The following is a 17,783-nucleotide window of genomic DNA, read 5'->3' on the forward strand; positions in this document are numbered from 1 at the left end:
TCTTTGTACTGTATGTAATTGATCTTGAGGACGTTCCAACCGTGTTTTATTATATCTTCTTATTTTCCACGTTCTTACCCAACTGGTATAGGCCAAGAGAAGTTCATGCAACAACTATTTTTAGAGGAAAAGGCCTGTTATACAAATAAAGTGAATTTTCCAGAACCCAGCGTTCTTATCCCCAACTTTCTCTAAAACATGCAAACAAATTTGAGTATCCATTGTTCACAATGTACTTTCACAAAAATATAGCCTTGGTTTATCCCCTTACTTTCTGATGTCTAACCAAACCTTCTCCCTTACTTTCCCTATATTGACCTCTAAAGATCAGAAGACTTATAAACTTGTTGAATTAGCTACTTTTTTTAAAATAGGTAAGGCAGGGATGCTCCGAGATTTCTGATTGTACCATGTAAGCAAAAAAAAAAAAAAAAAAAACCCACCAATCTTGCGGTTCTTCAATATTTTTTGAAAACTTTCACTTTCTTGCGCTTTTATTATATTAGGAATCCTTAAATCAGGGTCTTCAAACTTGGCCCTTTTATGACTTGTGGACTTCAACTCCCAGAATTCCTCAGCCAGGCACGCTGGCTGAGGAATTCTGGGAGTTGAAGTCCACAAGTCATAAAAGGACCAAGTTTGAAGACCCCTGCCTTAAATGAATCTTTTATTATCTTCTGAATATGTGTATAGCTTTCAGGCAAACTGAGATTCTTCTCTGCTAGCATATAACAAATAAACATGTCCATCCTATAATGAAAAATTAAAGTGCAACAATGTGTCTTTTTTGGCAATTCACAGAAACTAGGCCAAAGACCACATCCCAGTCCGCTTTCTGATGATGCCAGGTTCAGCAACTTAGCTGGAGCGTACTCCTATTTTCTTGTTTCTTCCCTTCTAGGCTACAAGAAGTTTTGGATCTATATCTCCTACTGGAAATTCACGCAAGGGATCATGTCCAATTTCCCTCAAATCCTGTCCAATAATTTGACATAGATTTGCCAGTACTTTCAACAGTGCCAACCAGTGTGGTTTTTAACCATCAAGTTCCCACCCTAGTTGTGTAATAAAATAAACAGCATGACCCTATGTAATGAATGGCCCATGCAGATGGAATATATGCATTCTCCTCTGAGGATAGCAGTGCATTTTTACCACCACAAAGACTTAACATAGCACACTGTTCCAAATGAGAGATTCACATTCTTAGCCATAAGCTGTCACAGAGGATGGCGCCCAGCGCAGCAGCTGCACCAAGACAACTCCTTATGGAAAAAAAGAAGATAAAAAGAAAAAGGGAAAAAAAGAAATAAAGAAGCTAAAAGCCACTAAAGTCAAACAACACACAACTTCCTATCAGCCAGCAAAAGAAGGGCAATATTTCTGTTAGCCTTTGAGTGGTGATTTTAATATGGAGAATGCCTTGTTTTGCAAGTATGAAATTCACCATGAAAAAGTCAGTCATGGTTCAGCTTGCAAATCAGAACAGTTCTGTCTTAGTGTGAACAAGACAGATCATTTCTCTTTGGCCCTTCCTGCTTTAAGGGCGACTATTTGAGCTGCAAAAAACATCTTATTTATTTAGGGTAAGATTTGAACTGAAAATGTTGACTTGTTTGCCTTCTAAGAAACCAGGGAAGGTATAGCTTGCTGTCAGCTGAATAGTAAATGATTCCATCGTAGCCACTCCCAATGGAAGAAGAAACAAACCAAAAGGGAAAAAAATAAGCAATATAAATCCCTTTGATGTTTGTTTATAAATTCAGATTGTTAAGAATTCTGTATTATTGTAATGTTTATGCATCAAAACAATGACTAGAATGCTATATTTTATAAAATAGATCTGTGACAAGATGAAATGACCAGATTGGGACAGGGTTATAAAGCTTGAAGGATATCCACCTACCAAAACTATGCAAGCTGTCACACCTAGAAGGTAACTGCCTAATTAAGACACCTAAGAGTAGGCAATCTGTCTTTTGATGAAACTATATAAAAGGGCAGGTTTCTTAGACAATGGAGGAGGTGACTGGCTGTTATTGGATATTCCAGGTCTTGTGTATTTGCCAGGTGGACTCAAGTTGAAGGAGGAATCTGCAGCTGAGGACTAGGCAGGAGCAAGCAGTACCACAAATAAAGATCTGCAGAGCTGACTGGCTGGTAGAGAAGATGTTTCCATCTTCCTTCTGCAGACTAAAATTAGGCCCAGGAAGTGAAAGTGCTGAAGCTTGTAACAGAGTGAACATATCAAAATATTAGGAAGAAGCACTTTGGATCTCACACTAGCCTAGAACCTCTCTGCTATTCATATATATAAAAAACCAGTTTGATTGAATGACTAATAGATAATTTTGAGTTATGACAACCATTGGAAAATTTGTATTGCTAAGCAAGGTGGTCGTTAAGTGAATCATGCCCAGTTTTACAACCTTCTCCCCGTTCCAGCTCTTCACTGCCAATCCAGAAGGTTACCATAAGAGATGGTACTGAAAATCAGGGAGAGATCAAGCAAACCTAGAAGGTATCACCTCTTCTGTGCTGGAGAGTGAGTTCAGTATACACCACTCACCATAACAGAAACCATGGTAGGTTCTGTTCCATACCCAGGCCTAAACCCTGTCTGAAAAGGTCTTTATATTCCATTTCTTCTGGAGCTCCTTACAGCATCTTTTCAACAACCTTCCCCAAAATGGAAGACTGGATACAAACCAGTAGTTGTCTAAAATGTCAAACCAGGAAAAAAAAAAAGACACTGATGCTTTAAAAACCATATTCATTTTAATGAGTGGACCCCTGAAACCAAAGACATTTTTATTTCAGACTCACATAGAAGGCTGGCTCTCATAAGTAGCAAGGAGATGCTATACTTCCACAAGATCTAAAACTCTCTTTACAAACCCTTTTTAATCCTGCATAAACAATAATACTATACACGTCTTCTGCAAAAGGAAGGTAGGTGGATGGATGGATGGATGGATGGATGGATGGATGGATGGATGGACGGACGGACAGACAGACAGATAACATTTATTGTCATTTTTTACTGTGGGCACATTGGCACACATTAAAAATGAAATTTTGTTGCTTGCTCTCAAAAGTGTACACATACATAACACACATTTAAACATGCTATATACAACATATGTATAAACCTTCACCCTTACATATAAATAACATATAAATATTAATTACCGTGAAGGATATATATGTATATATCCAAGTGAGATGTGAAATAAGCAAAGAACAAGAGGGCAGTGGGTGAATATAGGGGAAATAATTGTAGAAAGGTTATTATCAATATCCTTTCTACAATATATGATACTTCCCAGGTCAAATAAGGATGTGCAAAGAGAATCCACCTAGGTACCTTGGGAGTAAGCAGGCAACTTCTCATAAATTAGAGCAATCTGAGGATATTTGAACTGAGCTAAGATATTGCGAGACCATCAAGTTTGGGAAAGAAAAATCTTTCCTCAGAGGCAAATAGCCTATCTGAAGCATGTTAGTCTCTCTACAGAAGACTGCTGTAGAACCATTCCTAGTGGGAAGGGAATTGAAAGGAATGAAAGGTAAATTAAAAAGCCAAAGTTAATTTTCTCTCCATATTTTAATAGGAAAGTAGGGAGAAAGTGGTTAGGAAGGAAAGACTCCAGAAATAGATAATAAAACCATGAGTTTTCAAGACACGAATGCTAAAAGGAGCCTAATATGAGTAGGTTTTTTATTGCACAGAAGTACATTTAGGCTTGTGGTGTGCTTAAAAGATTAGCACAGAGACACTTTTAGCATGATGTGTGCTTAATGTCTCTTTCCTATATATAAGAAACAGGGATCAAGAATAGATTCAGGAGCCAACATGTTTCGGTTTACAATTTTACTCTGGGAAACCCTAAAACAGCGGTTCTCAACCTGTGGGTCGTGACTCTATTTGGGGTCAAATGACCATTTCACGGGGGTCGCCAAACAACGCGATCCGCCATTTTTTTTCTCAGCCGGCGCAGGGGGCGGCGCTGCGCATGCGCGCCACGCAGGGGGCACCGCCGCACAGGGGATGGCGCATGGGGCCGCCGCCGCACATGCGTGCCATGCAGGGGGCAGTGCCACGCATGCGTGCCATGCAGGGGGTGGCGCCGCACATGCGTGCCGCACAGGGAGCGACCACGCGCATGCGTGCCGCGCAGGGGGCGGCGCCACGCATGCGTGCCGCCTGCTTATGACCGGGGTCGCCGGTCTAAAAAGATTGAGAACCACTGCCCTAAAACATCTATGTTCCTGAATAAATTATAATTGAAGCAGACTGCAAAGCCCTCATCTATGTATGCCAGTCTTCACTGTTCAATTAATTAGATTCTTGCCTGATAATTCTAGTTCTGATATCTCTTCCCTATCACTACTCCCAATTATTGGCCAGACCCATTCCAAAACTGTGGAATACTTTCTAATATTAAGACCATTACCTGTTTTTGTCTTACAACAGATATAGAACATCACTATAAACACTGAAAAATATCAGCATCGATATTTTTGAGCAGGGCCGATGCAGTCACCAAGAGTTGGAGTACATAGTGGGATAGGCTAAGAAGATATCAAAGTTCAACTTAAGTAAGCACAGCATAAAAACACTTCCCAAGGGGCGGGGGAGGAGGAGGGTGAAACTTGGAATGGAACTTCTGAAAGTTTCAGCAACCCCAGGAAGTCTCATTAATGCTACACCCTTCCACAAAACAATGCACCAACCGCCCTGTTTTAATTGCCAAAGCAGATTTGTTTAAAATTAATGTAGCTCTTGGCTAAATATTTGGACCACTTGCTGTAGCTTGCCTTTTTTCAGCCCACTTTAGGAACCCGGGAAAAGCCCAAACTATATTAAAGCTTCTAAAAGTTAAGCATCACTTTGTTCCTTGCCACGTACTACAAACCTTAAAAACTCAACAATATGCTTTCATTAGTCACAGAACCTTACAAGGTTGAGCACACCCATGATTTACAGTATTCATGTACACGAGCCTTAATTAGAATCAAATCAGGGCCAGGATGATACTATCACTGAACTCAATTTTCCCCACCAAATACGGGTAATCCTCGACTTACAACGGTTTCTTTAGTGACTGTTCAAAGTTACGATGATACTGAAAAAAGTGACTTATGACCATTTTCACACAACCATTGCAGCATCCCCACGGTCAAGTGATCAAAATTCAGACACTTGACAACTGACTCTTATTTATGATGGTTGCAGTGTCCTGGGGTCATGTGATCCCTTTTTGCTTCCTTCTGACAAGCAAAGTCAGATTCACTTAACAACCGGGTTACCAACTTAACAACTGCAGTGATTCATTTAACAAATGTGGTTAAAAAGTCGTAAAATGGGGCAAAACTCACTTAACAAATTTCTCACTTAGCAACATACATTTTGGGATCAACTGTGGTCATAATTCGAGGACTACCTGTAGAAGAAAGCTATGGAAGCTCCAGACAAAGCAAGTCCTTCCTTGCAATCAATAAGCAAGTCTCATTTTACAACCTTTCTTGCCACACTTAAATGAATCATTGCATTTGTTAAATTAGTAACACGGTTGTTAAGTGGACCTGGCTTCCCCGTTGACTTTGCTTGTCAGTAGGTTGCCAAAGGTGATTTCATGACCCCGGGACACTGCAACTGTCATAAATACATGCCAATTGCCAGCATCTGAATTTTGATCATGGGTCTATGCCAGACATGTCAAACTCGCAACATCATGTAACATCACGCAACGTATTGGGACTGTTTTGCCATTGCCGGCAATGGGGTGGGTGCGGCTTCCGTGTGACACTTCCAGCCCACGGGCCAGCAGTTTGACACCCCTGGTCTATGCAGATGCTGCAATGGTCGTAAGTTTGAAAAACAATAGGCAGTCATTTTTTCAGTGCCATTGTAACTTTGCATGGTTATAAGTTGAAGACTACCTGTATTATTGATTATGACACTGAAATACTTAAGTTCTGAAGGGCATTAGATTGTCTACACCTGGACTTAAGGTTCATGGTGAACCTACAAAAGGTAGCCTCTCCAAATCCCAGCCTGTATTAGGGATTCTCTATGCAGGGTATTTCATCTGAAAAAATTACAGTATCCCCCCTCAAGACTGAAAGTGCAGGATTCTTCTCTGAAAACTCATTTGTGCTGCAATGTGCCTAGAATTCCTGCATAAAAGGTTCAGTCATTAAACATTCCTTTTCTTTTTAGCAAATACTGGGCATATTTTGCTCAAGCCTGTTGATTTCTGCAATCTCCAGCCAATCATTAACTGCTTCTAACTAGCCTCTGGTTTCCCCCCCCCCACCTAAAAACTAATGCTTGCAAGAACTGTTTCCTTTTTCAAAGAACAGTTGAAACCTAAATACATCTATGCTGAAGTTCTACCCTAAAGTGCAAAACCAAGCCAGATGTTCTATTGCATTCTTCTGACTCTTAAGTAGTGGAATATGAGGTGTGGGGGGGGGGGTACAGACAGACAGACAGACCGACTGACTGACAGACAGAAAGAATCAGAGCAATTTAACTCAAGAAGGTTTTTGCCATGCTGTAGAACTGAAAACTCTTCGGTTTCATGCTCCAGGTGGCTTCAGAATTCTTAAACCTGCAATATCAACACCTTCAATGGCAGCCAAAATTGAAGAGTGATTCTACCCAGGAACATCCCAATCTGAAGAATGGGCAAAATTATTTTGTATCTACATAAGTCAGGGTTATACTCAAAATGAGTTTATTGCTCTGGTTAGCAAACAGGTAGGGAGTGTTTTACAAGTTGGTTACAAATATGTATTGAGTAGTGGCTGTCTGTAACTTGATTCATGAAAAGAGTGTAATAAAATCTCAAACAAGTTATACAACCTGTTATTTCAAAACATAGCTGATATGAATGTGAATAATTCACAGGCTTTGTGCATTTTACAGATCTATATTTCAGAACATGACAGGTAATTTCAACTTGTTACAACTGCTACAAAAAAAAAACCCTCTATCAATTATCTGTGTCCCACTGATTCTGCCACCAACATTTCCTAATTAGGCATGCTATTTTAGCACACCAATCTTGGAAAAAATGAACAATCCTAAGAATTTTTGCAACTCTGTTTTTATTGCAACATAAACAATCTTAATAAGTAATGTACATTCATGTTTTCATGATATAAATTTATGGTAAATCAAAATTTTACTTTGCTCTACAAGTTTGGTCTCATTTTAAGCACTCTGGAAAAAAATAAGAATTCCTAGCAACAAGGAAGACCGTTACACTGAATGCTGCCTCTGGTACTCTTTTCTTATTGCTTGCTGCCAAGCCTTATATACCCTTGCAAATAATCTGCTACCATTCTTTGTCTTCACCTGATTACAAAAACACGTAGAGGTGCAGAGCTTAAGTGAAGGTACTCAACTCCTAATTCCTCCTCTTCACTTTCTTACTGCAGCAATTGTTAAAACTGAAATTACCCAATCCTACCATTCCTTTATTCTAAATAAGGGTGATGCTATGAGTTGAGCATGCAAAAAGACAGATAATCATTTCTAAATGATTATCTCTAAAGGAAGAGTTATGCTGCTCCAGCAGAAAGTTACACAAATATACAATACTGAAAATAGATTTAGGGAAGAGAAACAGAGGAACAGAACATAATCTTGTAGCTAAATTGTTACTCCCATGGGGGCATCACTATTTTCCCAACCATTCAACAGACAAAATTCAGCTTTGTACTGTAGTAGCTGACTTTTCCCCAACACACAAACACCAATGCTAATTTAAACTAGCCTCCACAATCCAAACTTTCTCTAGATTCTAGAAGTTTACTACTTCCTTAGAATGTCTCCTTATCTTCAGAACCTCTCATAATTCATAAAGTAATTAACCCCCCTTGCCTAATTCCTACCACTCAAGATATTCAGATTTTTTAAGGTCAGGAACCAAAGATCTGAAACACATATCTTCTTTTCATAAGCAATTCCCCCCAAACCCTTTACTGATACTTTCCCCAATTTCTTTAGATGATCAGGAAAAAGAATTGACGGAAGAACAATACCTGGTTCATTACACTTCCAAAATCCATCCTTCTGGGCTGTTTTATTTAAATACTGTCACCTCCAAGATGGTGACTACTTCCAAGGGGACAGGAAACGGTGGATCTCACCTTAGTTAAGCTTCTCCCTCCTTCATGATGAGCAAAATACTAGCCATCGCTTGTGCAAAAGTCAACCCGAGCAGAGGGTGTTAGTCAAAGCTGGCAGAGGTAAAAGAACGTTACACAGTATTCGGTTGAAAATAGAGAGAAGCCAGGGACTTGGATTCAGACATTGGTGAAAGGGCAGCAGATCTGTTTGCCCGAGGCTTTCGGGGCTGGTGAGCTTGGGAGAGTAGTGTGCAGTGATTAAGCAGAAAGGAAAAAGCTTTCAGAACAGTCTCAAAAGGGATTTTCCTTTCCAATCTCCACCTTATTAGCACAGCCTCTTCCCACCCACCCCCCCTCCATGCATCGCTGTCCAAGTACAACATCACACACGCCCAAAAACAACACCACTGGCTGTGCGGGGCTCTCTCTTCCCCCCCCCCTTCAGCTTTAAAGGGCATGGCATCCATAAACCAGCCTGTAGGAAGAATCAGGGTGGGAGTCAAAGGAGAGGGTAACCAGAATAGCTTGAAGGGGGAGTGAAATAAAACATTGCAAAAGTTCTGCACAAACTTGGCTGCCTGTCTGAGCCTTATCAGGCTCTCCAGACATAAGGCTGGAAAGCCTGGCATGGCAGACGTGCCACGGTGATGGAGGAGAGATTCTACCAGCCCTGACAGGACTGTGAGACCCTTGGCCAGTAACCCGCCCATGCTCCCTTTCAGAAAGTCACATTTTCACTGAACTCAAACGGGTCTGCACTGTGCCGGGGTTCACTCAAAGCTGGAAACGAGTTCTGAGGAGCCAAAACCCGCCTGATTTACTTTTGATTGCAGATGGGAGGCTCATATATTTAAGGTGTTAATTTTCTGACTAAAATAAAACCAATGGACTTAGCCTGAACACTTCTTCCCTTTATATTACCTGCTCAACTACCTCCCTCTATCCTCTCTTTTTTGTGTGTACTGACCACCATAGAATAACCAATTCTGCCTACAATTTGTACATTCTGATCTAATAAAAATAAATGATCCACTTTTAACATATATAGACGTATTAGTCATAAAAGATCCCAAGTTTAACTTCTTATCTTCAATTTTTTTCATAACTACTCCATGAAGATAGAGCATTGTGGAAACACACACACACACACACACACACACTTATCAGGCAATTCTTGTCAGATTGCACACAGAAAAAAATGAGAAAGCCACAGTGACCTCCTCCTTAAGCTATAATTGCAAGATTAGATATTTGGTATTCCTTGACCACCTGGTAAAATTAAGAATGTCCAAGTTATTATTATTAATTCAATGAAGATTACAGATGCTTAAAATTTGGAGAAGTCTGAAAGAGAAGGAATAGAAAAGGACAATTCGCAAGGACAAACTTCTTGTTACACACCAAAGCTTTATATTTTTACCATAACTGTTTTTCACTGCCTGCAAATATATCCCCAGCATAGATTTATTTTTTATGCTCTTTTATGACAAAGAACCTTTAACTGTTGATGCTACAGAAGGCCATGGATGCAATTAAAAATGTTTGACAAGGGGTAATACCCTGTTTGCTTGTTTTAGGAGGTCACCTTAAAATCTTCCAGAAACAAAAATCAGTATCAGATTCCATTGTGTTACATAAATCACATAATTTATGCAATGACATCATTATGCAAGCAATGTCACTTAGATATTCCTGAGTTTCAACCGGATACCTATGCCACTGTAATATGAAGAAACCCCTTTGGAATACGTCCTCTTAGCTGGAACAGATACTAGCATATAGTACAATGAGTGGGGTCCTTGGTGTTCTCCAAGTTTGGTTGTTTTCTTGCAGATATTTCTTTACCCAGCTAGGTCACATCATGTTATATAATTGGCCAATGAAATGTCTGCAAACAAATAACCCAGCTAAGAGAGCACCAAGGATCCACAATTTAACCCTGAACTACAACCATTCTCTTCTATTGGTAGTATAATGAGTATCAGGAAAGATCCATGGAGCTTCTTTAAACCTGCTCATATACCTGGGCAGCAAAATTCCTTTAAGTTAGAAGTGGGGAACTACTGCCCTTTTATGACTTATGGACTTCAAATCCCAGAATTCCTTAGCCAGCCATTCTTGCTGGCTCAAGAATTCTGGGAATTGAAATCCACAAGTCATAAAAGCTCCATAGTTCCCCACCCCTGCTTTAAGTGCACTTCAATAAAATAAAATAAAAATGGCCCTTCCTTCATTTATTTGTTTATTCATTTGCCTAGTTCCATCAGCTGAAGGGGCATCACTCAGCATGCATTGTGTCACCCCTTCCACACAAAATGCATACATACCCCTCCCTGGATAAAAGCCTCTTTCCCAAAACATCCAGCTCTTGATGAGTCAAGCTTTCCAGGTGCCTCCCCCTCTTCCCATCCTTACGACAGACTTGCTGCACATCTGGATCCACTTGTGGCTTAAACATTAGTGGTACTGAGAGATGACTGCCTATAAAAGCTAGGGCAGCCAATTGTTTCAAAGAAGGAAGATTTCTTTAGATTTTTAAAAACCTACTTAGTCAGGAAAGAATTTCTGCTGTCCCTGAGCTTACTCAGGAGAGGCTGCAGAAGGCTGCAGCTTCATTGTAAAGTCTTGAAGATGGCATTTCCATGCAAAATGTTTAATCATGGCAGAATCATTTAGAAAAGGAAAGTTGACATACCAGATAATATGAATGGAGAAAGCCAAAGATGAAGAAAATCAAATACCTCATATAATGATTTTTTCCAGGTTTTAATCATTATATTAATATTCACAAATCTCACTATCTTATACAATGGTACATTGGTACTCATTGTCAGTTAGCTCCAGGAGGTACAATGAGTACCAAAAATGATGAGTACCAAACATTTTTCCCCATAAGGAATAATGTAATGTGTCATAAGACAGCTGACATGGACAAGTTCTAGCTTGTGTTTCAAGTACCAAACAAATGATGAGTACCGGGACAAAATTGAGTACCAAATTCAATGAGTTTCAAAGCAGTTGAGTACCAGGGTACCACTGTAACGTACTTCTCCACAATCTTTGTGTTTAGTTTGTTTAGCCTGTTTTTCCAAAGGCCATCACTCCATTTCACTTTTATTCTGAGTCATGGCTGAGATGAAAAAACTGCCTAGAACCTAACGACTGAATTGTACCGTACGTGTGCAAATGCTTGGATCTGCTTCTAGAGTAGGAGTATCAAACTGCTGTCCTGCGGGCTGGATGCATCAAAGCAAAACCGCACCCATCCCATTGCCGGCAATGGAAAAAAAGTCACAATACATTACGACACGTCACATGATGTTGCGAGTTCAACACCCCTACTTTAGAGACAGCCCCATTATTCTTTGTCTGCAGCCTGCAGTTTGCTGATCATGCATTAGATATAGGCAAAAACCATCTACTGGTCAGTTATGTTGTTTAAAATGTTCTAAACCGTTTGGGGTAAGGATGGGCCAGAAGGTCCTAGTCTGTGAAAGTTGTGATTGTTTGACCAAGTATTTCATGGAAAAATTTGCTTGCATTCATTCCACGTTGGAGCCAAATGGACAGAATCTTCTGAGATGAGAGAGGTGGTGTCTTGCATTGTTATCTGGTAAGCTTTTGAGCACTAGCATTGGATTGACCATAAATTGTATGTACTGTAAATTGACCATTAAGTTGTTGAAGTACATCCCCTCTCCTCATACCCACTCAAAAAAGAAGTTTAAAACCATCACACAATTATCACATCCTAGATACCATGGTTCCTTTACTAAACCCATTTTTTCTTTTTTCCTAAATCATATATATCATATCCCCTTTTTCATGTCCATTTCCCTTTTTACATCTACTGTATTACATTCCTTTGCACACCAATTTCCATCCTCATTTCTGCATCTTTTCCTTTTATGTAGAAATATCTCAGATATTGTTCTTTTCAACTCTTGACCCCAAGATTTTTCTGACTTCATGACTTTTTAATCTTTTGTTATAGTTACTTCCTTTCTGAATTGTGCAACTTCATCGCTCACCTCTGCATTTTCATGCTTGACTATTTTCCTTAACTATGACATCATTTTTTTTCCCCTCAACCCTGAGTTTCTGCAAATGTTTATTGGCTCTGTGTTTGTACTTTTTCTGCAGATTATCTCTGACATAAAGTCTGCTTTGCTTACATTTTAAAGATCGCAATATATTCTCATGGGTCCTTGGGCTCATTCTGATGAAACTGAAACAGTTTCATTCATTCATTACTACCAATGCAATTTTTTTCCTATTTCATTTTCAGCCTGTTATACATCTATTCACATTCTCTTTTCTGCATTTTTTTTTCCTTTTCTGTAGACATGTCTCATCTATCACTAGGACAGTGGTTCTCAACCTTTCTAATGCCGTGACCCCATAATACAGTTCCCCATGTTGTGGTGACCCCCAAGTGGGTGTGGCCACCAATAAGAGGGAGTAGGACAGCTAGGGAAAAGGGGAAAAAATGGCGGACAGCATGGTTTGGCGACCCCCGTGAAATGGTCATTCGACCCCAAATGGGGTCCCGACCCACAGGTTGAGAACCACTGCACTAGGAGGTCCTCTTGTCTTAATTCTTAATATTCTCATATGGGGTCCATAATCTTCAATTTATAACAGAATAACAGAGTTGGGAGGGACCTTGGAGGTCTTCTAGTCCAACCCACCCCCAGCCCACCCACCCACCCACCCACCCTGTTCAAGCAGGAGCAACTATACCATTTCAGACAAATGGTTGTCCATTCTCTTCTTAAAACTCTCCAGTGTTGAAGCACCAACAACTTCTGGAGGCAAGTCCTTCCACTAATTAATTGTTCTCATTGTCAGATAATTTCTCCATAGTTCTACTTTGGTTTTCTCCTTGATTAGTTTCCATTCACTGGATCCATTGCAATTTCATCTATATAACAACTACCTATACACTACCTTTTTCCTTCTCTTAATCTCATCTCTACTATTTACTCTGCAATCTTACTAGAAATACGTCAATTTGTTGTTGTTGTTTTGTTTGTTTGTTTTTTGTCTACTAAACTCTCAGTTTGTCTTATTTGTAGCCTATTTCCACCACTATTTTTTTTTATTCTTGATAACTTACATACCTTGCTAACAGACTTTTTAAAATTCCTGTCATTTTTCTTCTCTTCTTATGTTCAGGACTATGAAAATTTTGGCATTTCAACTAATGAGATATAGTTATTCACTCTTTTTTCTATGAAGATAGGCTACATATCACTTAATTCTCCTATTATTTACTATAGTACACTAGGAGTCTTGTTCTTGTTTTTCTTCCCACCTCTACCCTGAAGCCTCCTTGTTTGATCTTAAATATTACTGCCCATATGATTTTATTTTTCCTTTGCAATCATAAGAACATAAAAGCCATGCTGTTCTTTTCTTGTGTGGCCCTCCTTTCACTGTAGTTTCCCCCTTTCCCTAAAATATCTCACATTCATGTTAACAATGCTTAAATTAAAAATTAAATTAAAATGTTAACAGTGCAAGACATTTTCAAATATAAACCCTTTCACAATTGATATGTAAACTGCTGTTCCTGTACAGGATCTGCAACATCTGTTCCAAAGGCAACAACTGTTTTGTGAATGGCCAGTATCTTTATTGAATGATCATTGTCAATACCGACTTCTCATTCCCCAGTTAATTCTTATTTTTCTATCATCTGCCTCAGCCAAGGTGGGGAAATGTACATTATTTTCACCTCTCAGTATTATACTGCAAATACCGGATGAAGCAGAATCTTACAAGTCATAATAAATATGTTAGTTTTTTAAAGTAACCAAAAATGTTCTTTGCTTTTGTTGCCACAGTCTTTTGTGGTGCTACCATACTACTTTTAGAAGCAACAGCACTTTTAGAACTTCTGAATGCATATTTGCTTCCTGTCTATGCCAAACCAGGTGCAGGTTTGCATAGAATGACCAAAGATGTCTCAAAAATGATTCCATGATTTGTCATCCCTGGATTAGACTGGTTTAATTTAATTTTAAATCCAAGCATCATTAAGCAACATAACTGAGTCATTAGACACCATAGCTTTCAGCTATGGTCAACCTTTCCCTCACCTTTTCATTGAAGTATATATACCCAATGATCAATTCTTTATTTTACGTCTCCTGTTTCCTTCAATGGCATTTAAGGTCTCTTCCTATCTACAGCTACAATTGGAAAGCCTCATGAGGACAGGAAAGGGGCGTTGACTTACCTGAACGCCTTTTCTCAGCACGGAGATGGATAATCCACGCAGTGGGTTGAGACTGTATTCCTGGCCAATCAGATCAGTCAGCCAAAGTTGCCACGCCCTGTCCTGGACCATGATTCTCCAGTCTTGACTCGAGCGCAGCCATTGACTGACAGTAAGACGTTTTGGCTCCACTAAATATACCCTATTATCCTAGTCTATAAGGGTGGGTGTGGATTATCCATCTCCGTGCTGAGAAAAGGCGTTCAGGTAAGTCAACGCCCCTTCTCCAGCACTGGAGATGGATAATCCACGCAGTGGGACATACCAAAGCCTATTGTCCCTTGGGTTGGGGAATAGATTGGTCCCGTGTGTAACTTTGGTCTAGAACCTGCTGGAGAACCCTCCTACCGAAGGAGGCCTCTGCAGAGGAGTACTTATCGATTTTGTAATGACGAATGAATGGAGAGGGCGAGGCCCAAGTGGCTGCCCTGCATACCTCTTCAATAGAAGCCTGCATGGCCCATGCTGCTGAGGTGGCAGCACTCCTTGTGGAGTGGGCCATGATATGCTTGGGGACTTGCAAGGACTCCGCCTGGTATGCCCCAGTGATGCATGCCCTAATCCACCTACCGATGGTAGAGGACGAGACCTTCCGGCCCCTAGTAGCGGGGTGGAAGGATATGAAAAGCGCTTCCGAGCGTCGGAATTCCGCTGTGCGCGAAATGTAATGTCTTAGTGCCCTTCGTACGTCCAAGGTGTGCCATTGTTGCTCCAGGGGATGAGCTGGGTTTGGACAGAAGTCTGGTAGGACTATTTCCTGTGATCTGTGAAAAAAGGAGTTGACCTTTGGAATGAATGAAGGGTCTATTCTTAGGACTACCTTGTCCCTGTGAAAATGACACAGGTCCTTCCTCGTTGAGAGAGAAGCTAACTCGGATATCCGCCGAGCTGACGTGATAGCTACTAAGAATGCTACCTTATGGGTCAGCTTTTTCCGATCCTGTCTATTTGAAGCTCTCTTCTCCCCATGGACCAAAGTGTACAACAGAAGGAGGAGGCCTTTAAGATGCTATAAACTACTTATCTGTCTAGCAATAGCCTCTTGGAAATCACCAAGTTGAAAGTGTCTCTGTGGAGCACAATACATAGGCAGACAGTGTTGACTCAGACGACATATCCTTCTGACTCATTCTGCCAGCAGACCAGCAAGAGATTTCCAGCAATGCAGGTGATGAAATGAAACAGAGGAATGACAGAGTTGTGGAAGTGTTGACCCCCCGAAAGACATGTAAAGTCCTACATGGGTATTACCAACTGATATGGAAGAGCAGCTGCAAACAAAGCGGCACACTTTAAAGCATTCTTACTCATGCTCATAAAAATGATGACAATACCAAGAATACCACAAACAACTTGATAAAGCAGGAGTGGAGAACCATGGTCCCTTTTATGACTTGTGGACTTCAAGTCCTAGAATTCTTGAGCCAGCATGGCTGGTTCAGGAATTCTGGGAGTTGAAGTCCACAAGTCATGAAAGGACCATGGTTCCCCACCCCTGTCAGAAAGGTACCAAGAACAAAGGCCCATTTGTTCAATGATTACTTTCACACATTTGGAGGAGTCTTCTAGTGCCTGACCTAAGAATGTTGCTGGCATCCCAAAAACATCTCAGCCCATCCAGCTCTTACATTTTATAGATATGGGTGGTCTCTTGCAAGTAGAAACAGCCTGATTATGCAAGGAGCTGTTAACGCATTTCTTTTTGTGTGTTTGTGTGTATGTGCTGATTGCTGAAAGACTTCCAGAGTTCACTACATACAATTGGTTCGCTTGGACTTTTCATGAAAATTATTTTGATATACAAATCTGTAGCTATTTATTTATGTTAATAAACATTTCTATCAATAAAACCGTTCACCGATCGATTCAAAACTGAAAATGAAAGCCATAAACCAAAACAGGTTAAAGAGCATCACAAACAATAATTAGGTTGTGAACAGCCAACCTATATTCACAATACTGCCAGTCTAAATGCCAGAGAGTCTGAGTTTGAATACACCCCTTCTTTCAGGCCCAGGCTTTAAGCCTGTGCCTTCAGGAGATTCTCTCAAACTCTCACCTCTTAAACAGAAAAACAGGTTATCCTTTTCAAAAACAAAAGCAGAACTCTGGGAATATGGATAAAGAAGGTTCTGCACCTGAACTGAGGGGGGGGGGGGAATGGAATGCACCATCTCCTCATTAGCTCAAATAAAGGGCAGAAATAACCCTGAGAAGCCAGGGAAGGTCCATGGACAAAGAAACACAGAGAGTTGCCCTTAAAGACCATCCAGGAGCTGCAGCTGGTTCACTAGCAAATTAGTCATATCTTGTGGTTTGCCTGGAGCACTGCAGATATGTTGTAAATCAGGCTGCATATATCATAGGTTTTGAGGATTTTTTTTTAAAAAAAAATAACATGTGTTTATCTCTTATGAGGTTGATTTATCTCCAGAAGGGGGAAGAAAGTATCACGCTTTTTATTCCCTTTTTATTTTTACAGCCACTCCTCATTTAGCAGCTACCTCCTTTAGCAATAGTTCATAAATACATGGTAATAAAAAGAAATAAATCATTTTCTGACCAATCCATGCACTTACACCTAAATCTCTACACTTGACCACAGCTTATACCTAAGAGGGAGTAATGTTCATGTTGCTGCATGAGAGAACTTTATATGAATGAGATAGCAGCAACCACTGATCTTTGCAGTCCCTCTCTCACTCGCTCGCTCTCAGTTATGCGGATCACTTTGTGGAACATTTTGTTTAGCGACCATTTTGTTTCCAATTTAAGGAACAAATTGCAGTTGCTAAACGAGGAGAGAATGCCAGTCAAGGTGGTGGAAGCCCCATTTCTCTTAAAGATCAAGCTTAGAAAAAATGATACCAGGCTCTCTGACACAGAGGTGTCTGAAGCAGTGACTACAAAGCCCCTACACAAGGGAGGAAGGTGGGGTCAGAATGTGTTGAGAGCTTCTGAAAGAGAAGGTTTAAGACCTTCAGTTTCTCACTCTACAGACCTAGCTGTGCTGTTACATTTGTAAGTCCTTCAAAAGCACTAAAATGAACAAACTACAAAGAACACACTAGGCCACTGATGGCAAACCTTTTAGAGACCAAGTGCCCAAATTGCAACCCAAAACCCACTTATTTATCGCAAAGTGCCAGGGCTGCATCAGCATTGTGGTGCCCTTAGGGGGGTGGGGGGAGTGGTCCACTGGGTGGGCATGGCTGTAGTGGTCACGGCAGACTGGGTGAGCGTGGCCAGGGCCAGTCCCTCGCCATCTCCGGGGCATCTCTGGGGGGGCCAACGCCACTTGCTCACTCACTTCCTGCCCTGTTGCTTCCAAACGCCACGTGCTCTCTACTCTGGC

The 17,783-nt window shown here is 40.5% G+C and overlaps 1 protein-coding gene across 13 annotated transcripts in view; it reads right to left on the minus strand.

Annotated features, from left to right (window-relative positions):
- TNS1 (tensin 1) overlaps positions 1 to 17,783 on the minus strand; it is a 356,761-nt gene that overhangs the window by 170,008 nt on the left and 168,970 nt on the right. The window contains exon 1 of one of the 13 annotated variants that reach the window (XM_039343175.1): positions 8,167 to 8,446. The exons of 11 other annotated variants lie outside the window; for them this stretch is intronic. Coding sequence is in view for 1 of the 2 variants with exons in the window: in XM_039343173.1 (XP_039199107.1) it covers positions 8,059 to 8,085 (27 nt within the window). In the remaining variant the exon portion in view is untranslated. Of the gene's footprint in view, positions 1 to 8,058; positions 8,447 to 17,783 lie in introns of those variants that run through there. One more of the 13 variants, XM_039343173.1, reaches the window with a different exon arrangement.

Source organism: Crotalus tigris, unplaced genomic scaffold, assembly GCF_016545835.1.
Source record: "Crotalus tigris isolate CLP2741 ecotype Arizona unplaced genomic scaffold, ASM1654583v1 scf7180000017834.3080900, whole genome shotgun sequence".
Lineage (NCBI taxonomy): Eukaryota > Metazoa > Chordata > Lepidosauria > Squamata > Viperidae > Crotalus > Crotalus tigris.